This window comes from Drosophila virilis, chromosome 4 (genome assembly GCF_030788295.1).
Source record: "Drosophila virilis strain 15010-1051.87 chromosome 4, Dvir_AGI_RSII-ME, whole genome shotgun sequence".
NCBI lineage: Eukaryota > Metazoa > Arthropoda > Insecta > Diptera > Drosophilidae > Drosophila > Drosophila virilis.
In genome coordinates, this window is record NC_091546.1 from 18,619,871 (window position 1) to 18,645,735 (window position 25,865).

Here is a 25,865-nt window from a genome sequence, read left to right on the forward strand (position 1 = left end):
GATAAATGTTTGCGTGCATGTGTGTGTGAGAGAGACAAGGATCTCGGAAACACACACACACGCACAGCTTACGCTCTTGGTTATTTTTCTCTCTCTCTCTCTCACTCCGTCTCTCTCTCTCTCTCTCTCTCTCTCTCTCTCTCTCTCTTTGTCCGTTTACTTCTCTTTGTGTAGTGCTTTGCCCATCTTCAAGTTCTTGTCAGATAATTTCATTATTTAAAGTTTTGCTCATAAAAATAAACTTTGGGCGTAAAGTTTAAATTTGTTTTGCACACATATGCAAGCGCACACTCACACCCACACATACCTGCATGTTGTTTACAACAGAGCAGCACTTGTGTGTGTGTGTGTGTGTGTGTGTGTGTGTGTGTGTGTGTGTGTCCGCTACGCTTTGTTTAAAGTAGAACGTGCGTATTTAGAAGGCAAACAACAAAACTGTTTACACACACACACACACACTCACACAGAGGCACACAGCTCGGCTCGTGGCGCAGCATTGGCACCCCCTTGCCTCTTGGCACCTGCTACCCCTCGCCCCCGACGCGCTTTGCACTGATTGGCCCTAATGAATCTTTTTGTTACCTCCTCGTGCAGCCGCCTGCGCATTGTTCCATGCGGTCTATGCAAATTAGTTCACTTTTAACCCAAATGCTCGCCACCAGGTTGCACAAAACATTTGCACCTGATGAAATGTACCAAAATGAATAAAAAGACCCAAAATGGTTGAGAATAAATAAATTTCAAAAGCGAAATATCTTAAGCACTTGATTTATGGTCAAAACTAGCAAATATTAAAAAAAAGTTAATAGAAAAATTAAGAAAAACTAAAAATTCAAATATTTGCTCGACAAATTTGAATTCTTTTGATTTTCAAAGCGTATTTTAATGAACAAGAGATCTATTTTGTAAAATATATGCTACATTTTATATATATAAAATTATGTATGAATTTTAATTATAATAAATTTTCAGCATCTTTGTTTTTCAAAAAAATAACCTTTAATCTGTATTTAAGATCCGTATACTAGGGATAGGTATAGGCCCTATAATAGCCTTTGCTGAAGATCAATTGACAAGATTTATGAAACTAAATTTTTCACAGAAAAATCACCCAAGGATGGAATAAGGGTGTTATTAATTAATTAATAATTTCTATGTGTTTTAAGCTAGGCGCCAATTACATCAAATTTTAATTTTTAATTAATTTCATATTCATTTTATACAAAAGATTTAAATAATTCTACTTAGGATCTAGATAAAATACGAATATGCAGTGCAGGCGTGCAGGTAGATGGAAACTAATTATAAAATGCAAAAATTCAACAAATTTGAAGAAATATTTAAAATAAAAAGGAAAATTCTTTAACAGAAATATAAACCTTATTAAAACAATTAATATTACATTCAATTTAAAAAAACAAACATATTTGAAATTCTTCTTAATCATTTCATTTTTTAATGCCTTTTAAGGTCTAGATAAAATGATGTGATATACTATGTTTGTCTAATCAATTTCCTGACTTTTCATGAAATTGTAATAACATTTTCTTAAGTTGGAACAACATTTTCTTAAGTTGGAATAACATAAAACACACTGAAGCTGCAGCTGACAGGAACTAGGATATGGGTTAAATCATTTTGCCACAATGGCTTGTCGGGCTGCTGAGCTCTGCTGCAATATGTGTGACGTGCATTGTGTGTGTGTGTATGTGTGTGTGTGTGTGTGTATCTTTTGTGTGTCGTTGGCCACTGACAGTCAGCCAGGTGGGTAGGCAAAATGAGTGGCCTTACATTACGTATACGCAGTGTGTACAAACAAAATACATACCGCAATGTTTATTTTGTAAGCCTGTCGAGGCAAGCGAGCGAATAAGTGTCTGTGTGTCACTGCGTGTGTGTGCAACTCATAAAATGCATATGTATGGGTGTGTGTGTGTGCGTGTGTGTGTGTAACGGCTTGTGTTTATTCAACCGCATGGAACAATGTGAAAAACGCATGACAGGCATTTGCCTTTGTTGTACCCCCTTTAGCCGCCGCTGCCTCTTATGGCCCCTGAACGCTATGCTAAACTTTTCACAAGGATTGCCCCCAGGGCAAGGGCTCAAGGGGGCGCTGCTTAGGCACGAGGCGTGCAACAATTTAAAAAGATATGCGAATGTGTGTGTGTGTGTGTGGGTGTGCACAAGGACTAGAAGAATGAGCCGATCCGAGCTGAGCGCATGTTAATCTTTTGTGGTTCTTGTCCAAAAAGCAAACTTGAACTTTGCCATCAATGTATGAATGATTCATTCCATTCATGATTGATATGAATAATAACAGTGACGTTCGCAAAAGAAAAGGAAGAAAGTTTCGGAAAGTTTTAAGAAAACAATCAGTTATCTGTGCAGCTTATGATGTCATATGTCAAATCAAATGCTTTTATATTTATTCGAAATAAAGCTTTGGACGCCTTGAAATGACTTTCAATAGAAAACGTTGAAGGTTTCTTTGATATCAAAAAAGGAGTTCTTGCTAGAAATACATCCTTTCTTCTGGTATGTATGTATATGTAAATATGTATATGCATACATATTAGATTTATTAACAAAAACTTTAATTCAAATAAGCTAAATAAATTAATTTAGGCAACAAACAAAGAAAATGCTTTGAATCCCCAAAGTAAATTATAAGTTTAAATTAATACACATTTATGTTTATAATAAAAGATATATTATTTATTCTTAAACAAGTAATAATTTAAATCTGCACTTTTCTACCCTCTATTTACTATATCTAACAAGCCATAAGTTCTCATTTTGTCATATAATGTGTAAATGTGTATAAGGAAGCATATCCGACCCAATTAGGTCTATATATTTTACATATGGTTCGTCTGTCTTTCTTTTCTTTGAGGTTCGCCTTTGTGTTGCAGAAATGTCGGCACCAGCCGGATCGAATTATATGGCAAAACATGATATATTCAAATATATATTTTCAACAAACTCAGCATTTACGAACTTCACTTTTCCTTGCCACATAAATGCAAAAGGGAAATGTCCTCGGGGCTATTAAATAGATGCACACTTTGTCATTCTCCCAACGCCATATGAATTTCTCAGTTGCATTTCGCCAGCGTTAACTTTCGCTAAATAATGCATAAGATGAGAGTTTACATTGATTTGCTTTCGGCCCGTGTCGCTTATTTATTATGCAAATGTGCAAGTCACAATCCAGTTGTGATTCCTTGCGGCATTTCAATTGTGCATGCGTATACGTAATGCGCTCCTTTGGCATACGTGTACGTTCTGTAATTACACACAGAGTTGCTTATGATTTATTCAGTGCAATTAGCAAAACTAATTGGCTACACCGGAAACGTATCGATTTAAAATTCAATAACTTTGAGCCCTTGATAAGCTCATCAAACATGCACGTGCCCGTGTGTGTAGTTGGGGGTCCCTTTTCCTTTCCTTTATTTTCTTTTCTTTTTTTTTTTTTGGCTCAAGGCGTGGCATTTGGGTATTAGCTGGCAAACCATAAAGTTGTTTTCTTCTTTGGTTGTTGTGAAGTGCACACACGACAAAAGGTCAACTTGGCAAGTGAGTTAAATGACAAGGACCTCACCTTGTCCATGTCCGTGTGCGTGTGTGTGTGTATGTGTGTGTGTGTGTGTGTGTATAGCCGCGTGCCTGGCAGCGGCAACGTTGTTGCCTGTGCGTGTTTGCATGTTTGACTGTATTACGACCCCAAAACTTTGGCATGCAATGCCACGCCAGGCCAGGCCAGGCCAGGCCAGGCCCGACCATGCCCAGGCCAGGGCAGGCCAATAATAATGGCTTTCGCTTTCAAAACAAACGCCGCCTGACATTGGCCATAAGTTAAAGCCAATCGTCCTTGGCCATAACGGGCTCTGTTCTTCAATTTTAGCGGCCATTTGATAACTCCATAGCCAGAGGCAAAACAAAGAAAAAAATAAAACGCCGGTCACACAGGCGAAAGGACTCAAACGCCCAGAGCCTGCTGGCCAAGTGGCCTCTAGTCATAATTGCGGTGCACACACAATTGACAGTTATCAACTTCGCGCCCACTAAAAATCAAACTTTACCAACACTCACGCATTTGCCTAGCTGGAACTGAGGCAGCGGGCAGCTGGCAGCGACGCCTTCCAGTCGCTCAATTGAAAGCTTGCTGCTCAGAAAAGCTTCTGCTGCTTGCTGCCTGCTGCTGGTGTCTGTTTGCGCTTGGCTCAAGCCAAATGTCGGCTGTGTGTGAATGTCAGTCATGGAGTTCCAGTCGTCGGATACATGTGGAACGCAGCGAATACAAAACAGTGCGCCTCGCCCCCAAATACAATGCGAAAAAGTTTTTTACAAAAATTGTGTATAAAACAAGCCAAGTTAACTACACCCCAAAGCGTGTGTGTGTGTGTGTGTGTGCATGTGTGTGTGTGTCTGCACATTTAATTCGCTAGAAATCTAAAAAATGTTTACTAAGCACGTGCCAGTGTGCAAACAGTTGCAAAAATTGTACAAAATTTATGCATGAAACAAACAAAAAATAAAAATTAAAAAAAAAAACTCAAAGCTAATAACTGCTAAGAAAAAGTTAAAGAAAATACAATTCAAATAAAATAAGAGCCAAGGCATACAAAAAGTACAAAAAAAAAACATCGCTTTACGAAATTTAAAATTCAATTTGAAGCTTTTTTTTTTTGGTAAAGCTCCACGCCCCGACGGCTGTTGTTGTTGTTGTGACTGAAAGTGCAGCAGCAGCAGCAGCAGGAACAACAAATAGCGCTAGAGCAACTAATAATCATCATTTAAAGGATAATCTGTGGGGCTTAAGGCATTTCATTAAAATGGATTTGCGCCAATGCCGTTGCGTTGAGCTGCATTTGTGCATGGGATTATCGATTGTAATGCGCAGTCATCAAACAATGCAACAACAACAACAACAACAACAACAACAGGAACAGCAAGAAAGCCGCCGCAACAGCAACAACAAACATTGAGTTTTGGCCCCCAAAAGAGTTCTTGTGTGTCTTATGAAACAATTGAAGCGCCGGCCAAGTCAGCAGCAGCAGCAGCAGCAGCAGCACCAGCAGCAGCAACATCAACAACAATCAACAAAATCGCATCACATTTTTGAACGGCATACGCAAAGTAAGTGAAATTAAATCAAGTTAAGTGTGAACTGAAGCGTGGCGAGGTGTGTAGCGAGTACGTGCGACGCGCAGGGTTGAGGGGCAGGGTTGGTTTTCATCCTTTCGTTTTTTTTTTTTTTTTTTTTGTTTTTTGTTGCTTGGTGCACTCAAGTGTTTAAGTGGCAAAAAGCGGTCTCAGTCACAATCGCAGTGCTCGCGTAATTATTCAACGCGTGTGTGTCCTGAAACTAGGTCAGCGGAAGTTGCCCACCAGCAGCCAAGCCAGGCACAACACGGCAACAACAACAACAACAACAACAACAACAAGAACAGCAGCAACGACAACTCAACTCAACAAAGGTGTCAGGCAATGCGTTTGCCGCTTTGCTGATTAACGCTTCGGTCGCAGTTGCCGATAATCGACGTGCAAAATAATGTTGCCTACCTTTCAGGGCACGCGTCGAATTGCTGTGCCAAATAATATTGCCTACATTTGTGGGCACGCTTTGAACGGCGCAGCAAAATAACGTTGCCTACATTTGAGAGCAGGCGTTGCAAAATAATATTCACTGCCTTTGAGCCCGGTGTTATTCACATTACACACACACACACACACACACACAGCACCTGTACAGTGAACGCTCGTATATTATTATTTGTCATAATGACCGACAATAATGTCTAGTTTATCAAAACGATTTTAGGGCTTATGCTTACAACAGTGCTCTAAATTTAATGAACTTTTACCTATTTGCCATCATATGAAGTTTCATTATGAAATAAAAATGTTTTGGCTCGTAATTAGCAATTTTGAAAATTTTAATATTTTTTTAAGAATAATTCACAATTGTTCTATAAAAAGTTGAAGAGTTGAATGAAGAGTTTACCGCTTTATTTTGAAACTATTAATTTGATTTATATAAAAGAAAATTAGCCATAAAAAAGAGTTATTTATTTTAATTGCAACGTGTTTATTTAATTCAATTTAATTTCTTGAAAATTCTAGATGCCAAATATATTATTTTCGAGCGTTCACTGTATTGTCTTCACGCGTGCTTCATGTGCGCGTGTATGTGTGTGTGTGTGTGTGTGTGTGTGTGTTTATGTGCCTATCTGTATCTACCTCGCTCACACACACACACACACACACATACACACCCGCATACCCGCACGTACGCACACGAGCGCGCAATGAGCGTAGCCTCGCAACTGATTCGACAGCAGCCGCCTCATGAGGCTGTGGCAAAACATTTTTTTTATTTAGTTATTTTTTTTTTTGCTCATAAGCAAACGCTTGGTGAAGTTTAGAACAGGACGATTGCGGTGTGTATGTGTGTGTGTGTGGAGGTTAAAGCTATAAAAACGAAACGCCAAACAAAATGACCTTGCTGAACGAGGGAGCGAGCAATTGATATAAAGAAAAAGAAGCAGAAAAAAAAAAACAAAGCAAAAGCAAATATCTATGAAGAAGAAATAGAATCTAATTATTTATTTATTTGTTGCTACAAATGCCAGTTGAACTAAAGCTTAAAAGCTTCCAAATGAACACTAAAATAGAAAACTGGCAATCAAATCAGAACTATTTAAGGACAAAGCAAATTGGTCTCAACTTACGTTGACCTTAAGATAAAATAGAACATCATGACTAAAAGAAAGAGACACGACAGCAAGCAATATATAGTATTCGGCTGTAAGTGGAAAAACGAATTTGTTGTTCCAATTGTAATGCAAATGGGAAATATTATCGAGGATAGCATGTGGAATATATTGATTTCTGAATTAGTTACAAAAATATATGGCAGACAGATAAAAGTGGAGATAGTACAGTCAGTGTAGCATAGATAGATCATATCAAATGTATCTTTCTTACGATGTTCTAAAAAGATAATCCTACTGCAAATTGAGAACAGCTTGCGGGATATATTAGATACTGAAATCTATGATAGTTTATTGATAAAAGTAAAATAGTCCTATAGTATAGATAGTTCAGATTACATGGATATCCTTTGTCTTAGCCCTGTGGCAAACATTAAATTATAGTTCGATCCATAATACTTATGGCGCAGCTATGTATATATATTTCTGATATTCTAGAATATTTCTAAAGTAATTTGTTAGCTTTCAATCTCAACTTAAAATCAAAAGTCTTTAAGTATAGTCGAGGCAAACGGCTTCTCGAATATGTACGAGGAATCATCCCAAAATCCCACCCCATGAATAAAAGAAAGTCCTGTTTAGTTCGGTTGATTTGATGGAAGATTTCTGAGTCAATATAACAATTATTTGTTCAGTTTCTATAAAATATAAAAAATAATATATTGCAATATAATGCAATACATAAACTATAAACAATCTGCTTAACCAATTATTTTCTTTAATTGAATTAAATATGAATTGAATCGAATGAATTGAATGATTGAAATATGATAATTTTGGGTAGAGATAAAGTATAGCCCACAATTTCTAAATGCTAATATTTTATTTATTATATATCAATATTTTCGTAGAAAGAGTATGAAAAATTAAGATATAAGACAAAGGTTTCAAGGTATAAGGTTTCAACCAGCACATAGATTCAAACCTGGATTCATGAGCCGAAGCTAAAGTTGGTTCGCAACGTGAACCTCGTTTGCAGCCGTGAATAAGGTTAAGGCTTTGGTTTTCAACGCTTGAACATTTAAATTTAAGGCATAGCTCGGCTCTCGGCAAACGCGGCGAGGCAACAAATCTGTTAAGCAGAAAATATGAAAGAGTCCAAAATAATTTTATAGCAAATGATGCCCTCCACCTCATAACAAGGGAGTGTACGAAATTGCTTGCGTTAGCTGTAAACAGAACCGAGGCGAGTCATAAAAACAAAACAAAAACAAGGCAACAAAAAATTACTCTGGACACATAAAAAAAACAGGCGCTTGAGGCACGTTTTGGTTTCCCATTTCGTGTTAGTCGTATTGTCTAATTTTCTATTTGTATTTGTATTTATATTTGTTGGATTTTGGATTTTGGTATGCGGTAATCACATTTGGTACCTCATTTACTGCAGGATATGACAAGTGATGGTGCTGTTGCGTTTTGGATATTTTTGCTTTGTTTGATCGGCACACCGCAGCTGGAGGGCAGCGAGGCGGGCAGGCCGGATGAGCTGCATATAGGCGGTATCTTTCCAATTGCCGGCAAAGGAGGATGGCAGGGTGGGCAGGCGTGCATGCCGGCCGCAAGACTGGCATTGGATGATGTCAACAAGGAGCCAAATCTTTTGCCCGGCTTCAAGCTCATCCTGCACAGCAATGACAGCGAGGTGAGTTCATTTTCCATATCAACTTACACTATCATAAGCCAGCTGACCCAGACAACCCTCCCGCCGCCAGCGCCACAATAAAGATAGAGTAGAGTTAGATAGTTGTGTGTAAGTGCGTCTAGTTTTGAACCCTTGGGTCTCACTTATTTCGTTTCGTTTTGTTTTTGCGTTTTGTGTTTTTTGCTTTCTTTTTTCTTTTTTTTTTTTTTTTGTTTTTGCGACCGTTTTACGTATTGTCGTTTTTGTCGGCTGCTACCGCAGCGGCACGTTTCCAGGGCGGTACAAGGGTAGCAAAAACTGGATGGGGTTGGCAAGTTGGGTGGGATTGGAACATTGGGGGTGGAGCGATTGCTGGGTGCGGGTAACTTGGCATTCATTAGCATATTTCTCTTGGGGGCCACACACAGTAGCGTTTTATTATGCTTTTGTTATATTGCGCATAAAGGGTATTAAGTGTTCTTCAAATCAATTTCAACTCAATTTCGTACAACTTTTAGCCTAATTTACTCAATATTCAGTCAAAATTACATTAATAGTTACCAAATAGCAAAATCTGATTTTTCAAATATATTTTGAAGCATATTTTTTGGTATATTACTGAAAAGCTGTAAAAAATAAAAGCTTATTATTAACTACTTTTAATCTCAATTAAAACCAAAGTATTCTGTTATCTTTGCCATTAAGTAGAAGCGAAATCGAATTAACTCAATTGAAACGAAAAGCTTCTTTTTAGTTTTGTTTTTCAAAAGAAACCTAAGCTTTTCATCTCAATTAAAACTTAAATATTCTTTGGCATTGTGATTATGGAGCTGCTTAATCTATTAACCTCAATTATGTTTAAGTTTTTCTTATTCTATTAGTTCTGGAAAAATTAGGTTTAACTTTCTTTCTAAACTTCACTTCTTCTTCACTTGATGAGAGAATTAAAAATCTAACTTAAGTTTCCGTTTTAATATTCTTTTTGTATTTTATATAAAATATTATAACAAAATATAAAAATTATCTCTAATGCATTTTCATTTTTAATATTTTGGTATTATTTTAAAGTTTATTATGCACATATATTTTCTCCATTCTTTTTGAAAATGAATACACAATTTTCGTACAGATTTTATCTGAATTCTATATTTTTCACTTTATTAATTTTATTTTATTTAACCTAACCCGATTTAACTTAAACCATAAAAAGTCATTTGTATAATTGATATAATCGCAAAAATTTATTGAATTTGTGGCGAAAACGTTTTTGAGAACAGCACGAAGAAGAATAGGAAGCAGAAGCATATATATGTAGATATTTATATAAATATATTTACTCGCATAAATGTCATATGTCATAATTAATGGCTAGTTGCTGTCGCAGGCTCGCACGAAATGTTATCAATGCTCCGGGCGAACGAACAGTTATGCTTTTGAATAGCGGCAAAAGGACTGGCCGAACAGCTACAGTTACAGTAACAGTCACATCTATATTGTTACAGTTATAGTAGCGAACCAACTGTGGGTTGTAGAAGTGGAATATGCCTATTTATAGGCGCAGCTCATTAGTTTTAAGTGAGCGAAAGCTTAACAAACTTGTTTTGAGTTTTGAATGAGGTCACTTTGGCGCGCTCGTCTCATCATTTGAGTTTATTTTTATTCAAGGCTGTCGGCCAAACCTTTCCACATACATATACATATATATGGGGCATACTATAAAGTGTATGCAGGGGAGTATGTTCAAAAGCAGCTTGAATTGAGTTCAGTTTGGTTCGCTTCGCTGGGCTTTGGTCTGTACGGTCTGTATTATGCTGGCTAGTGTCTCTGGCTTTGGCAAACAGCTTCCGTTAAATGCTGCATAATTAGTTCGCATCTCTGCACCATCTACGTGCCACATGCCCATCATCATCAGCAGCAGCATCATCAGTAGGCGACAAGCGGCAAAGGTCGCACGCAATGCTCAACGCTGGCTTTGGCTTTGCCTGCGCCTTTTGCTTGACCTACTTTGATGTGTGAATTGTCCCAAGGAGCGCGTTCGCACACAACGAAGCGATTAAACAAGTGCGCCCATAATGCGGCGAGCCCCGGATTTATATATATATATATATACTGGAATATGCTCTCGCAATGCCACAGGATATTATAAAAAAAAAACACACACACAAACAACAATTGGACTGGACACGAAGCTAAACAATTACAAAGGTTGTTTACACGCAAAGTCAAGTTAAACAAAGCGTAAATGAGTTTTTCATTAAAGGCATGAATTTAATGATTCATCATCATGCAGCGAATGCAAATGAGTGCATGCTTTATGAGTGCCACAAACAGTTGGCTATTCAACTAAGCACATCAATTATTCATTGCATTTAGTTACACAGACGCATTTTGACTCTCGGCGAGGACTCGACGAATTTTTGGCATGAATTAATTAGAAATCAATTAGAAAGAAGCTATCATTGACTTGTCACAAATTTAATTAACTTGCAGACAAATAGCATATTTTCAATATATTGCTTATTTGAGCTATAAACTGGGATTTTTTAAAGTGAACATTCAAAATAATAATGCAATCCAGCAACTTAGGCCTAGTTTGCATATGAACAGACAGACTCGTTGTTCATATAAGAATCTACTTTTCGACCGATTGTTCCTATGGCAACTCAATAATATAGCGGTTCGATCCGACCGGTTCCGACATATGTGCTGCCTGACATAGAAAGGTGGACCTATGTTTTAAGAGATAGGTACAGACTGAGAGAGTCGCTCGCATAGAAAGAGACAGACGGACAGATATATTCAAAGTGTTTCGATATTTCCATGAATAAAATCATCAAACAGTTCTTTTTAGGTTTAGCAGGTGCTTTGATGTTGCAGGTGCTCTCTTGATTGGACTCACTTTATTTGTATTATATTTTAATTTATTTGTTTTTTTGCATTATGTAAACTTGCATTGAAGACCCGTTTTGTTGGCAGCTGACAAACTGGGTCATGCCCTTTGCCAAATGGCGTTTGTACACATGTGTAATTGACTTTCTCGTTGGTACAGTGCGAACCCGGTTTGGGCGCCAGTGTGATGTACAATCTATTATATAATAAGCCACAAAAGCTGATGCTGTTGGCGGGCTGCAGCACAGTCTGCACCACTGTGGCAGAGGCAGCCAAAATGTGGAATCTAATTGTGGTAAGCAAATTGTAAATCATCTAATACTAAAATATAAATATGCATTTATATAATTGAATCTGGTCACACTGTAGCTTTGTTACGGCGCCTCAAGTCCCGCTCTATCCGATCGCAAGCGTTTTCCAACACTATTTCGTACTCATCCCTCGGCCACGGTACACAATCCGACACGCATCAAGCTGATGAAAAAGTTCGGCTGGTCTCGCGTTGCCATTCTCCAACAAGCCGAGGAAGTATTCATATCGGTAGGTAAAACGCTATAAATATATTTGTACGATGTACAAAAAATATGATATTATTTGCAGACTGTAGAGGACCTTGAGAATCGCTGCATGGAAGCTGGCGTCGAAATCGTAACTAGACAATCATTTCTATCCGATCCAACAGACGCCGTACGCAACCTAAGACGCCAGGATGCCCGCATCATTGTGGGCCTCTTCTATGTGGTAGCAGCAAGACGTGTTCTCTGCGAGATGTACAAACAGCAGCTGTATGGACGTGCCCATGTCTGGTTTTTCATAGGTAAGGCATACGGCAATTGGTACAATACAGTTCCTTGATATATCAACAAACATAGTATATATGTAGCTCTCTCATCTTCACTTCATAATTCTTGTGAATCAAACGCATACATTTTGTTTGAAAATGTGAACAATGCCACTTTTGTTCTGATGGTTATTCAATTTGTTAGAATAGTAAACGTTGATTTACAATTACTTTTAACACTATTTTGATGCTGCCAGAAAACTGAAACAAGGTGGCAACACCTAACAAGTTCACATTCCCAATAGACAACATGTCAAAGTGCTTGTTAACTTTAACAGTAACATGGCAAAACGAACTTGTGCATAGAAATTTTAATACATTTAAAATCAATTTTCCTTATAATTTATTCCCAAAAAAAAAATAACTTAATCGCCAGGCTGGTATGAGGATAATTGGTATGAGGCAAATCTGGAAAATGAGGGCATTACCTGCACAGTGGAGCAAATGCGTAAAGCGGCCGAGGGACATCTGACAACCGAGGCGCTCATGTGGAATCAAAACAATCAGACAACAATATCCGGCATGACTGCTGAGGAGTTTCGGTAAATTTATTCAAATCGTTTAATCCAAAACACAAATCGTTAATTTGGAATTTGCATTTAGACATCGACTGAATCATGCGCTTATTGAGGAAGGCTATGATATTAATCACGATCGCTATCCGGAGGGCTATCAGGAGGCGCCGCTGGCCTATGATGCTGTCTGGAGCGTGGCATTGGCCTTTAACAAGACAATGGAACGTTTAACAACCAGAAAAAAATCGCTACGTGATTTTACCTATACAGACAAGGAAATTGCCGATGATATATATTCGGCAATGAATTCTACGCAATTCTTGGGTGTATCGGTAGGCGCAAATTAGCTCTATTCAAATATTGAAATATTTATATACTTTTTCTGTATACTTTGTGGACAGGGCGTGGTGGCATTCAGCTCCCAGGGCGATCGTATTGCGCTCACACAAATTGAGCAGATGGTAAATGGCAAATACGAGAAACTGGGCTATTACGATACACAGCTGGATAATCTAACCTGGCTAAATACGGAGCAATGGATCGGGGGCAAGGTAAACCAAATAGGCTATGCCACAAGCTTGAATTCAAATCAAATTTAGTAACTGACTAGACATAGAAAACGTTAAAGCAGCTGGTTGAAATGGATAAAAAAGATAAAGATAAAGAAGATGAGGATGAGATGAATAAAAAAGATAAAGATAAAGAAGATGCAGACGAGGGTGAAATTGATAAAAAAGATAAAGATAAAGATAAAGAAGAGGACGAGGAGAAAAATGATGCAGCTAGCAGCAAAAGATTTAATGAGAAGTCAACGGACAATCCTCCAGCCACAGGCAGTACTGAAATCGAAGCAACATCCTCAAGGGTTTTTCAGGATGCCAGATCGTATGCCACCGCAGAGCTAAATGAAAGTCCCAATAATGTTGATCGTAAAAATTCCATAAACAATAACGAGCCGGCGAATCCAATGCTCGATGTCGACAGTAAGGCAAATACAAAGATCAGATACAAACAAAGTATCTCAAAAACTGAATTGACGTCCACAAGCCGTGGTATTGGTATAAATACACATCGTAGGGAAAACAAAAACCAAATTGTCCATAATCAAACTGTAACTAACAATAAACGCAAGAAATTAACTGGGCAACCAATTAGACACAAGGGTATTGTTAAATTACCGAATATAAACGACGAATACATTCTGGATAATCGTCCTCGTCAAAACTATGCCGATTGTGAATACCATTTTCCGAGAGCAAATCGTTGGCAAAATATTTGGTATGATGGCAAGCAAAATAAATATTTTTCGCGTCATGCTCGAAATTGGTGTTACTCGGCAATTTATGTAGCCGGTTTTCTAATTTTTGTGCTATTCTTTAATATGGCAATAATTCGACACCTAACTGATAATTTGAACATGACCACTCCAGTAATACAGATGTCGCAACCGTTTTTAATTTTCGCACCAATCGGCAGCAAAACCGAACACAAGCTAATCCGGTATACGCCCCGAAATGGCACACATGGTGGACACATGAGAAACAGGCTATCGGATTTTCTGAGTCATCATGGACGCAGCAAGGGGCAGATCAAGCGTTTCGGACCCTGCCAAGAGGATAATAACTTTGGCTATAGCACCGGCGAGCCGTGTGTATTTTTAAAGATCAATCGTCTGATTGGCTTCAAAACCAAATCCTATAAGTATGATAGCGAAGTGGTTAGATCGAATTTCGAGCAGGTCGATTACACGGCCCTCATGCATTTGTTATTGAGTATTCCGAATGAAGAGAAGCGTAAGGATCGCATTTGGATAACATGCACATCGCCAAGTAAGAATGCATACGTTGATTTCTATCCGGAGGCGGCATTTAAAACAAAATTTGTTGATGCTAAGAAATTTAATGATATTAAAGTACACAATGAGAAAATCAAATTTCAGAGCAAAAGGGATATGAATCGACTCGTTGCACTCAAATTGAAGAATTTGGAGCTAAACAAACGGAATCGTTTCACTTGCAAAATTTGGGCATACAATATAAAACATAGCAAAGATTTTGGACAGACTGAATTCCAAATGCTGATCGAAGGAGTCTAGCTGTGCTCACGAATTGTGCATTTACATTAATTTTCTTTTGAAAAATTGTTCAAATTGAGCAAAAGAGCATAAATTTCAATTACATTCTTAACTATATCTTACTAAAGATGAATTTTATTTTTAAATATGATTAATGCTTAACAAATTGAATTCTGTTTTAATAATTATCAGGTGCCTCAGGATCGCACAATTGTTACCCATGTGCTTCGCACGGTTTCCTTGCCGCTATTTGTCTGCATGTGCACCATCTCCTGCTGCGGCATCTTTGTGGCCTTTGCTCTGATCATCTTCAACGTATGGAATAAGCATAGAAGGTAATTCACGAAATGGCATACCAATAATATACCTGATGGCTAATGCGTATTTCTATTGTAGAGTAATACAATCCTCGCATCCTGTATGCAATACCATCATGCTATTTGGCGTCATCATCTGCCTTATATCAGTCATATTACTGGGCATAGATGGACGATTTGTCAGCCCGCACGAATATCCAAAGGTATGAACTATTAAATATAGTAAATATATTTATCCTGATAGATGGTTGGCTTCCTTCCAGAACCATTTATTCGGTTATTAACACCCTTGATTTTATAAAGTACTCATTAATTGGTCTCCTTATCTTCACACAGATTTGTCAGGCTCGAGCTTGGCTATTATCCACCGGTTTTACATTAGCATATGGTGCTATGTTCAGCAAAGTCTGGCGTGTGCATCGATTTACAACAAAAGCGAAAACTGACCCAAAGGTAATTACTCCATGAAAACATTACTGCAATTCCTCAATAATGTATACTTTTTTCTGTGTTTTCTTTTCAATAGAAAAAAGTGGAACCTTGGAAGCTATACACCATGGTTTCGGGGCTCTTATCAATAGATTTAGTGATATTACTGTGTTGGCAGATCTTTGATCCGCTGCAGCGTATACTCGAAACATTCCCACTCGAAGATCCAGTATCTACAACTGATGATATTAAAATACGTCCAGAGCTTGAGCATTGCGAAAGTGAACGCAATTCCATGTGGTTAGGTATGTTCGCCAGCTATACATTTATATCTTTTGATATTACATTGATTATTTTTTATTTTTTTATTTTTGCAGGACTTGTCTATGGCGTTAAGGGTCTGATACTTGTATTCGGTCTGTTCTTGGCCTATGAGACGCGTTCAATTAAAGTCAAACAGATTAATGATTCGCGCTATGTGGGCATGAGCATCTATAATGTGGTTGTGCTCTGCCTGATTACGGCGCCAGTGGGCATGGTCATTGCATCGCAGCAGGACGCGTCTTTTGCCTTTGTTGCACTAGCTGTGATATTCTGTTGTTTCCTAAGCATGTTGCTGATATTTGTGCCAAAGGTAAATTCCATTTTTGATCGTTTTTGAACACTAACACAGCGTTTTTTTTTTTCAAATTCACCGGTAAGTGTGAAAAACTGTTGAGAAACGGTTGTACGCAACTTTCTTGTTATTTACCAGATCAGCTTCAAAACTTTTCTTAAAAGATAATTTGTAACAATGTATTCCTGAGTATTTTCGTAAATTTCACGCGATCACCCTTTTTTGCAACAAAAAATCAATACCCTTTAAATATCTACGATCTTTAGGTGATTGAGGTCATACGACATCCAAAAGATAAAGCCGAATCCAAGTACAATCCAGACTCGGCCATATCGAAGGAGGACGAGGAACGCTATCAAAAACTGGTAACCGAAAATGAGGAATTACAACGATTGATAACACAGGTAATACGAAAATTGATCGAATTTTCAAAATACCCTAATTAACGCTAATTGTGTGTGTGTGCATCGACAGAAAGAGGAAAAGATACGAGTTCTACGGCAGCGGTTGGTCGAGCGGGACGTCAATACGAAGAGCACAGAACTGAATGGCGCGTCGGGTGCCGGCATCGCGGTTGGCGGAAGCAACGGCAACGGCGGCACGGCAACAACCTCGCTGGCAGTTCAATCACAGGCTGCTGCTATCATCAGTACAGCCTCTGCCTCTGCGCATCCCACGCCCGCAGCCACACTCGCAATCACACAAGGTAAGTGAACGATACAAAAAAAAAATATATATCCGAATACAGCAAATGTAGCGGTAGTTGTTTTATGAGCTTTACATAATCTCAACGTATGACGTCTTTTATTAGAAATTTTAGCTCTTTTTGTGGGCATTGACAAATTCGATTGATCACTTACCAAAAGGAATTTAAAGGGTATTTCCATTTATCAGCATCAAACACAAACTCACTCAGCTATTTGTTATTGCAGTTAACCGTTCAGTTCATACAATATTCACTTTTTATTGCACTTTTCTAATTGCGTACACAAAAACGCGCACAAATTTTCACAAATAACGGTTCTAGCAATAACGAGCCTTAACATGAACATAACATACGATACTGGCTATCGATTGTTAATGTTTGACTGATTCCCACCTTGTTTTTGCACCAATCGTGATCGTCTCGATAGTCACTGTTAGCGCAGTCGATATATCGATATGTGCGCCACTCGCCGCTGTCAATTTGTATTTTAAATATAAATTCAAACGTAAATCAACTGAAAAAATGCCGTCTTTATTTCTCTTTCAGATACTCATGAGCACCGTACATAAAAAAACTTGTCAATTTCCTTTGCGTGATAGGTGAATTATACAAAAAAAGAAAAAAAAAAAAATGAAGCTAAACGATAACTTAATAAATATATGTATGTACTTAATAAACTTTGTATCAACTTTAAGCTGAGCTAACTATTGAAAATTGGTAGCAGCAATTTTGTAGATTAACTGAAATATGTATTGTACCTTAAACGTGTTTAGCAAGTACTTAAATTAAAACGAAATACTCTTAACTTACTTACAAATAATTAACGACATTAGAATGTGAACTAAACAAAATTGTTAGGCTTTAAAGTTGAACACACACAAACCCAACTTAGACGTCATTAAACTAATACAAAAAATAAAGAACAACAAAAATAGCAAAATAATTATAAGCGAAATCATGTTAAAGTTAAAGTAATTTTTAAATGCAAACGAAAACCAATTGTTGTGTTTAGTACATATGTTCTTGTATAACGAGTATATTCCCCATACGAAACCTATTTTGCTCAGCGCTATCTCCCAGAGCTAGAAACACACGCACGCACACACCCCACACCCCATTCATGCTGTTTGTTTCCCCTCCCAAGGCGGCCTTTCCCATTTCATAGTTATGTTGAGCCCAGGACTTCTAGTCCTCACTAATGCCGTGGCAATACGAGCTCCTAGACTCCAGTACCAGACTCTTAAAAAGTTTGGCCTATTTAACTTGTAGTTTAGCCTAAGTTAGTGTTAGTTTTTTGTATGGATCATGTTGTGTACGCGTGTATAAATTTTTGGCGCCTGTCCAATAATTATCGTACTTGACATTTATTATGCACACGAATATAATATTTTAAATAGTTTAAATATCTGTGAGTCGTAAGTAGCACAAATCGTAAGGAAAGCATAGCAAATCTTAGATAAATAATATAAACATATAGCATAGTCTAGTGTAGTATCGAGGTAATATTATATTATTATATTTGGGGGCGGGGTTATGTGCTCAAGCAACACTTTCATTTATTTGTACTGTTATTATACACATTGAAATTGATGATGGGAAATCTAAAAGCAAAGTAAAATTTTTGAACATACTGTAAGTTCTAAAATTGCATTTATAAAATATATATACATACATATGTATATATACATATATACAAAGCAAACAAATCGGAGAATAATGTATAATGTGAAAATAAATGCGTCGTTATTTAAATAGGAATTGACATTTATTTAAAAAGAAATAAAACCAAACGATAACTGAAACCTATTGAAGAAATTTCTCAAATATATATATATACACATAAAATAAATCGAAATGGAACCTTTTTTAAATTCAATCACTCTTATTCATCACGAAAAGTGCTATAACAAAAATGAAATGAAAGAAAAAGCAAAACATAGACAACATCAAATTCCTACGAAATGAAAGACTTTAAAATCTAAGCCGTTAAATGAAATAAAACTATACACACACACAATGAAAGATGATGAACAAATTACAATTACACAAACATTCATGATGCACATATATATATATACATCTATTAATATATATATATATATATATGCGAGTATTTGAATAGAAGAAGCGCATTTGACATCTCTAGTATATAATAACAAAAGTCAAATGATGAATGCAAGAAAAACACCTTTAATATATTGTTAAGGATCGTTGGAATTTGTAGTTTAATTGGATTGTAATTCATATATAGGGAATGCTGTTAGGGTAGACGTAATTTAAAACATGTATATTGTATATAACGTGTTAAGCTAAATACTAAGCGACAATTGCAAGATTTACTCAAAACTCAAATGTTTATTTAATTTTTGTTCTTTGCTTTTCCATCGTTTATCACAAACACAGCCATAACTAAGTACTTATAACTACAGCCGGACACCTACAACCAAAAAGTTAATAAATAACTTTAGCAAAGCTAATTGTTGTCGAAAAAAAAAAAAAATCACGAGTAAATAAAACGCATTCAAATTGATTTCCCAAACCTAATGTTAGTGAAAGCAAATACAAATACAATTGTAGCAATATGAAGCAAAGAAAACTCGGTATGTTCTTATGAAAGTAACATTAACGAATTAATTTAAAGTCTAATTAACGGAATATGAGAATTTTACTGAATAAACACAAACAAAAAACAAAAAAAAAACCAAATAAAAAAAAAAAAGGAAACAAATTCAATTGGCAAAGATATTGTGTACTTTACAAAAGAGCAAAACAAATCTCGTTTATTTTTTACCCTTGAACGCGGCAACCAAAACTCATCCATATTAAAGCATATGCATCGTACAAACATCTGGATGCTGATATTGTGATTAATGCAATTACCATATGCCTGCCCCCCTCCTGAGTCAATTGTTTAATACTCAAGTGTCGTGTTTGTCAACGGGTATGATAATTTACTTTTCGTTTCAAAGGTATCGTATTTTAAGAGATATTAATGAAATTTCTATATACTTTATGCAGGTATTCAACCAGCAACAGATACAAATATCTGTTCTTGCGTAAGTTATGCTATTATTATTATTATTCATTATTATTAATTGACAGTCGAATACAATTTGCACCATATAGCTAGCGATATGTAGCTAAAACTCATTGTTAAGACCCCTGTTAGACCTGTGTTTAGCTATAGCTCTTAGCTACATTTTTGGCTAGAGTTGGCACTTTAAAGCTACAAAAATGTTGAGTTATAGCCATGGAAATAATAGCCATAGCCAAAATGCTACATATTCAGCTAAAAAAGTGTTGTTGGCTATAGCCAAAATGCTTGGCTTGAGCTCTGAAAAAAGTTCATTAGCCTTTAAAAAGCTACATTTAAATGCATAATGCTAAAAAGTTCCAAGCTATAGCTATGTGTGTTTGGCTGTAGCTCTTTAATAAATTCTTCAGCTTTTTTTTTTTAGCTATATTCAATAGCATAAGAGCCAAAATCATTTAGCCATAGCTAGAATTGTTAGGCTTTGGTCCAATTATAGTGGAACCGGCTTTCTGTTAACTTTTACTCGTAGTTTTCCATGTTTTCAGCTGAGCTGACACAATCCTATGAGAACTCGTTTCAACTGTAAACTAGTTTCCAATTGGACACACACACACACACACAGTAGCATCTGACCCGATGAGTTACGCATAAATTGCAAGTAACAGTTAAATAAATGCAGTCCATTTATAGACTTTTTAATGCAACATTTATTTTTATCATACCTTATTATTCCCTTCCGCCTATGCTAATTTGGCGGCGACCCACCCACAAAAGAAGGCAGCTGTTGCCTGCTGCAATAGGGCTTTAAGCCGTTAACCGATGGAGAGCTTTGCAAAGCTTTAAGCTTTAGCCAGCATATTAAGCTCTGAACGGAGCTCAAGTATTGCAGTAGGCGCGCTCAGCTCGAACGCAACGGAAGCCCCCCCTAGTTTGAACGCGGCAGACGGAAATTTTGTGAAAATCGCAAGAAAAACAGAAAATAATCAAGAAAAGCGTAAAAGCAAACAAAAACATGTATACAGTTAAAGTTCTGGCTTTGTGCCTGATCAGCTGCTGCTGTTGTTTGGGCATCAATGCCAAGCTGGAGGAAAGATTCTCATGGACACAGCTAACCTTCGACTGGCCCAGCGCTGAAACCGAGACGGAGGCCAAAACCAGCGGCCATTACATTGCGGAGAACAATTTACCGCTCGGCGTCGAGCGCTGGGAAAACAAACTGTTTGTCACTGTGCCAAGGTAAGCGGAGGTAGCCAAAAATTGCAATTACCACTGTGATTACCTCTTTGTATACATTTTTTTTATATATACATATATATATGTTTATTTTTAATCGTGTTGCGAAAACCCATTTGGCCTGGGGAAAAACCGGTTATACCTTGTTGTTTCTTTTGTTTGTTTGCGCTTTTTCTCTTTCCTAGTGTATACAACTATTCGCATTGGTAATAACTGTTATGCAAATTAATAATTAATTATATTAAAGCACAGACAAAGCGCTTACATGGCTAATTAATTCGTGATCGTGAACAGGTGGCATATCACATTTGATCTTTGTCTATTTCGAATTGCCCATCTAGTTGCGATGACATCATCGCAGCGCGGTGGTTTACCTGTTCCAATAGTATTTTGCCCAAAATTATGAATATGTTGTTCAGGTTTGATGTCAACAAAATGCTGATTCAGATGCAGCAAAAAAAGCCCAAATATATTGTTCTGAACAATGCAGCTTAATTTATCATAAAAAAAAGGCGAAAGATTGCATTTGTCTCTGTTTGTAAGATTCCTTGTGCCCAGCATCCAAATAAACTGCTTTATTTATCGCTTGACGCTTTTTAAAAATTATTTTTAAATAACTTTTGTGTTAATTCTGCAATCGCTTTTATGTTATCAGGTCATGAGAAAAGCATTCCAATTTATGCCCTTACCAAAAATAGACTCAAATAATCCGCAGTTATTTGTTGTTATTTTTATACCCTATTGCATTTGTGCAAAATCCGAATGTATGTAACAGGCAGAAGGAAGCATCTCCGACCCCAAAAAGTATATACATTCTTGATCAGCATCAATAGCCGATATGCATTTGATGTTGGAAGAAGAGGGTTCAGGGTATCCCCTAGTCGGGAGCTCCCGACTAGAACTTGTTTTACTTGTTTTTTTTTTTAATTTAAAAATCCGGAAGAAATAAATATACTTCAATTGAAGTGTGCTCTTAGAGAATTAGCAAAACCGTTTTAAAATTAAATAAGAAAGAATGGCTATTTTCGGCACGCCGAAGATTAAATACTCTTGTAGACTTAGGGCTTGCGGTTTTGCAGATATCTGCAGAGAATTGTACACGTCGTAATTGCAGAATTTGGCAAAGCACCTTGGCAAAATAGAAAATGTTCCCTTGAAAACTCATTTTTCCATCGATTTCTACATTAGAGCTACATTTTGGAAGAGTTACAAATATTATATATATTATACAGTATTATAGTAGTCCGATATAGATAATGTTTGGCCTATATGCTGAAAGCTTAGTGAAACTAATTAAAGCGAAGCTTAGTCAAAACATTATTATAAACAAAACAACTTTTGCTTAAAGAAGTCAATTTACGACCGATCGTTCCTATTGCAGTTGTATATATGATATAGTAATCCGATCCAGCCGGTTTCAACTTATGTACGGCCAGCAACAGAAAGACGGAGCTTTTAAACTGAGACTAGTTCGCATAGAAAAGACAGACGGACTTAGCTATATCAACCCGACTTGATGCTGATCTAAAATATATACACTCTATGGAGTCGGAGATGTCTCCAGCTAAGCGTTACTTATTTTATGACATTTTCAAACAGCCCCCACAAGAGTATATAAAATGGGTAAAACGCTCTCAGACTTACCGATATTGTTTTTTTGTTTAATACACTCCCTCAGATGGAAGGCAGGCGTGGCGGCTACACTGAACTACATTGATCTGTCGACCAGTGAGAAATCACCGAAACTGCATCCCTATCCCAGCTGGGAGGCCAACAAGCTGCCAATTGATGTGCAGCCACAAGAGCAGAAGACGCCCGCCGGTGGCCGCTTGGATGCGGAAAAGGCGCAGGATGCGGGCATACAATTACTGGACAATGCCACCATAATTTCCACCTTCCGCATTCAGGTGGATGCCTGCGACCGTCTGTGGGTGCTGGACACGGGTCTCGCCGATATTTTGGGCAATCCCAAGCAGATTACACCCAATTCGATTTTGGTGTTTGATCTGAAAACGGATCAGCTGCTGCGCCGCTTTGCCATACCCGCCGAACAGACCAAGGATGAGACGTTCTTTGCTAATATTGTGAGTACACTTGGCCAAGTCTATTTAGATTTTTACTTAAAAAGTTTTCTATCCATATTGTATAGATGGTCGATGTGGAGCGCGAACAGTGCGATGATGCGTTTGCTTATGTACCAGATTTGGGCGCATATGGCGTCATTGTCTACTCCTATCGGGACAACAAATCCTATCGTGTCAAGCACAATTACTTCCACTTTGATCCGCTGCAGGGTGATTTCAATGTGGGAGGCGTGAATTTCCAATGGACCGATGGCGTCTTCGCCTTGGCCGTTGGTCCACTGAAACCCGATCACACCAAGGACGTATACTTCCATGCGCTGGCCAGCACCAAGGAGTTCAAGGTCTCCAATCGTGTGCTCCAAAACGAGAGTCATGTCAATGGCGGCGAATCCTATCATGATTTTAAACTTGTCGGCGACCGCGGCATGAACGGACAGTCGACGGCCGAGGCGTACGACAAGGAGACAGGCGTATTGTTTTACACGCAAGTGAACAAAGATGCCATCGCCTGCTGGAATATCAATCGTCCATATACAGCGGATACACAGGGACTCATTGATTCCGATTCGCATACTTTGGTCTTTCCCAACGATCTAAAAGTCGACAGCACTGGCTCACTCTGGGTGCTATCCGACAGAATGCCCACCTTCATGTACAAGGAGCTGGATCAGACGGCCGTCAATTATCGCATATTGACCGGCAAGAATCGTGATCTTATCAAGGGTACACCATGCGAACAGTGAGCCTTTGATTGTGCGCAAATTGATTTGTTTTCTCTTTAATTAATTTTATATTTAATTATGAAATTATATTCACTTAATAAAGTGTCCAAGTCTATATGTGCTGTATTGCGTCCTAGCCTAAATGTCCGATTTCAGCAAATTATCAGCCAGTTGCACTTTCTCGCCCGGCTTGAAGGCTGGCATACCCAGATATGGGCACGTGGAGCACCTAAACGCATCGCCCAGATAGCACTGCAAAATAATAGAGTAAAAAAAAACATAAAACATGAGAAAATTAGTACGAGACGGTTACTTAAATGATGCTAATTGGAAATTAACTCTAAACTGGTGTAAGTTCTAGTTTTCTATATAAACTAATTTTAAATTGCCCTTATGTTAAATACAATACATAAAACAACGTTAGCACAGGGTTTTTCGAAGCTTTTACAAAGACTATTTAAGGTCCACGTAAGTCTTGAACATGAAGAATACATTTTTTCCAATATGTATTTAACTTCTAGCAAATTGGCTAAGATATCTTAAGAGATATACATATAACATAGCAATCGACACCTTGAAAAACAATAAGATTGTAATTGCAACAACTCGGGTTGTCCCTACGTCAGTTATATTATAAAATGATGCGAAATAAACATCGAAGCACTGCCTGCAATAGACATGTGCAAAGATGCATCTATATAAGAGACAGGCGGACGAATATGGATTATAAATTTACACTATCTGAGGTCGACAAACGACAAACATCGCAACATAATCAGAACGCCCAATGTAAGGGCATATAACGGCTCAAATTACTAAAAGTTCCAATTCCCAAGTGCTTTCTGAGTTCGCAGATGTCTGCCAGGCGTTGCGAACGTCATGAGAGAATTGAAATGCCCGCTATAAGGGTATAGTGACGATTCCAATTACTAATAGTTCTAATTTCCAAGTGCACATTATTGTATGGGTTTTGCCTTTTTTTCACACGTAAACATAGACGTTACATACATTGCCGCAGCTGGACTTTGCATTCTCGGTGACCGTTTTGGTTGTCTTCTCGCTTTCTAGCTCCTCGGCCAGGCCACAGGAACAGTTCTTGCATGCCTTACGTTTGCCAGTGGTGCTGCAGACGCGCAGCCCAGCTGGATCTGGCTTTTGTTTATCCTCCTCATCGAGCAGTTCCTCCTCATCGATAAGCTCCTCATCATCGCCGCTTATTTTCCATACATTCACGCTAGAGGTTTTCTTGGCAAACGATAGTCGGGCCGAGGAGCCCGTCTCATAGCCAGGCTTCTCTGCGGTCAGCGTATTGGCAACGGCATCCTCACGGCAATTGATGAAACCAGACAGCTTGATTTCCTGCAACAGACTGCCGGCCGGTCCAATGTACGCAAACAAATGCAGTATGCCGCTCGGTTTCAGCATGTGGAGCAGCTTTACATAATTGTCAGTCAATTGGGCGCATTCAATCACAATTAGATCAAAACTCGAATTGGCGTAAGAGGCTAAAATGCATGCAATTGGCAATAAACATGCTGACTCACACTCTGTTAACACTTACAAAATGACAGGCGATGCACATTTTCGACAGCCACCTCGCCGCCGGTGGCCGCCTTCAGTGTCTCTACGCGTTTATCCAGCTCAGCGCTATCAGTCCATATATATAGGGATTTTTGCAATCCCTTAAACTGTTCCATTGTTTGTGTGGTTTATTCTAGAATTTTATAATACTTTTAAGCGCACACAGGTTGTGTTGCTGCCAACTTGATTGTAAACTGACTGGGAGCTGCCAACTTGCTTGTGAGTCGTCATTTTTTATACTCACAGCGAAAGCGATTTAATGTGATGAATATTTGCGAAGAAGGTTGCCGGCAATTTACGATCTAAATTATTTTATTTCTTTGAATTTACGCAATAAATGGAATAAACGAGTCGAAATGAATTTATGCAAGCAGGCTATTTGCTTGCACATACTCTATCAATGTCACCGGCACACCTAAAGTTG

At 37.8% G+C, this 25,865-nt stretch overlaps 4 protein-coding genes across 4 annotated transcripts; 3 read left to right on the top strand and 1 right to left on the bottom strand.

Moving 5' to 3' along the window:
• The first annotated feature begins 4,254 nt into the window (after positions 1–4,254).
• On the top strand, positions 4,255–20,848 carry GABA-B-R1 (gamma-aminobutyric acid type B receptor subunit 1). The gene is made up of 16 exons (XM_002051469.4): positions 4,255–5,142; positions 8,167–8,421; positions 11,450–11,584; positions 11,659–11,829; positions 11,890–12,106; positions 12,507–12,672; positions 12,734–12,977; positions 13,047–13,196; positions 14,912–15,054; positions 15,116–15,239; positions 15,373–15,489; positions 15,563–15,770; positions 15,843–16,099; positions 16,348–16,485; positions 16,556–16,787; positions 17,334–20,848. Exons 2-16 carry the CDS (start codon positions 8,170–8,172, stop codon positions 17,354–17,356), a joined length of 2,577 nt encoding a protein of 858 aa, XP_002051505.2. The 5' UTR covers positions 4,255–5,142; positions 8,167–8,169; the 3' UTR covers positions 17,357–20,848.
• LOC26530975 (sodium/potassium-transporting ATPase subunit beta-1) lies at positions 13,203–14,866 on the top strand. Its single transcript, XM_032437522.2, has one exon. The coding sequence runs from the start codon at positions 13,286–13,288 to the stop codon at positions 14,738–14,740; it is 1,455 nt and encodes a 484-aa protein (XP_032293413.1). The 5' UTR covers positions 13,203–13,285; the 3' UTR covers positions 14,741–14,866.
• Positions 20,706–23,975, top strand: yellow-c (L-dopachrome tautomerase yellow-c). The gene is made up of 3 exons (XM_002051468.3): positions 20,706–21,057; positions 22,733–23,138; positions 23,204–23,975. The coding sequence occupies exons 1-3, from the start codon at positions 20,834–20,836 to the stop codon at positions 23,879–23,881; spliced, it is 1,308 nt and encodes a 435-aa protein (XP_002051504.1). The 5' UTR covers positions 20,706–20,833; the 3' UTR covers positions 23,882–23,975.
• CIAPIN1 (cytokine induced apoptosis inhibitor 1) lies at positions 23,901–25,640 on the bottom strand. The gene is made up of 3 exons (XM_002051467.4): positions 25,422–25,640; positions 24,869–25,365; positions 23,901–24,112 (listed from the first exon to the last, which is right to left on the bottom strand). The coding sequence occupies exons 1-3, from the start codon at positions 25,555–25,557 to the stop codon at positions 23,999–24,001; spliced, it is 747 nt and encodes a 248-aa protein (XP_002051503.1). The 5' UTR covers positions 25,558–25,640; the 3' UTR covers positions 23,901–23,998.
• Positions 25,641–25,865: the final 225 nt, after the last annotated feature.

What these genes read in the sequence shown, in the direction of transcription:
- yellow-c (XM_002051468.3), top strand. Translation starts at nt 20,834, where the DNA reads ATGTATACAGTTAAAGTTCTGGCTTTGTGCCTGATCAGCTGCTGCTGT. An exon ending in CTGTTTGTCACTGTGCCAAG is followed by an intron (nt 21,058 to 22,732) that starts GTAAGCGGAGGT and finishes ACACTCCCTCAG; the next exon opens with ATGGAAGGCAGGCGTGGCGG. An exon ending in AGACGTTCTTTGCTAATATT is followed by an intron (nt 23,139 to 23,203) that starts GTGAGTACACTT and finishes CATATTGTATAG; the next exon opens with ATGGTCGATGTGGAGCGCGA.
- LOC26530975 (XM_032437522.2), top strand. Translation starts at nt 13,286, where the DNA reads ATGGATAAAAAAGATAAAGATAAAGAAGATGAGGATGAGATGAATAAA.
- CIAPIN1 (XM_002051467.4), bottom strand. Translation starts at nt 25,557, where the DNA reads ATGGAACAGTTTAAGGGATTGCAAAAATCCCTATATATATGGACTGAT. An exon ending in TGTGCATCGCCTGTCATTTT is followed by an intron (nt 25,366 to 25,421) that starts GTAAGTGTTAAC and finishes CATGCATTTTAG; the next exon opens with CCTCTTACGCCAATTCGAGT. An exon ending in CAAAGTCCAGCTGCGGCAAT is followed by an intron (nt 24,113 to 24,868) that starts GTATGTAACGTC and finishes ATTATTTTGCAG; the next exon opens with TGCTATCTGGGCGATGCGTT.
- GABA-B-R1 (XM_002051469.4), top strand. Translation starts at nt 8,170, where the DNA reads ATGACAAGTGATGGTGCTGTTGCGTTTTGGATATTTTTGCTTTGTTTG. An exon ending in ACGCAATTCCATGTGGTTAG is followed by an intron (nt 15,771 to 15,842) that starts GTATGTTCGCCA and finishes TTATTTTTGCAG; the next exon opens with GACTTGTCTATGGCGTTAAG. An exon ending in TGCTGATATTTGTGCCAAAG is followed by an intron (nt 16,100 to 16,347) that starts GTAAATTCCATT and finishes TACGATCTTTAG; the next exon opens with GTGATTGAGGTCATACGACA.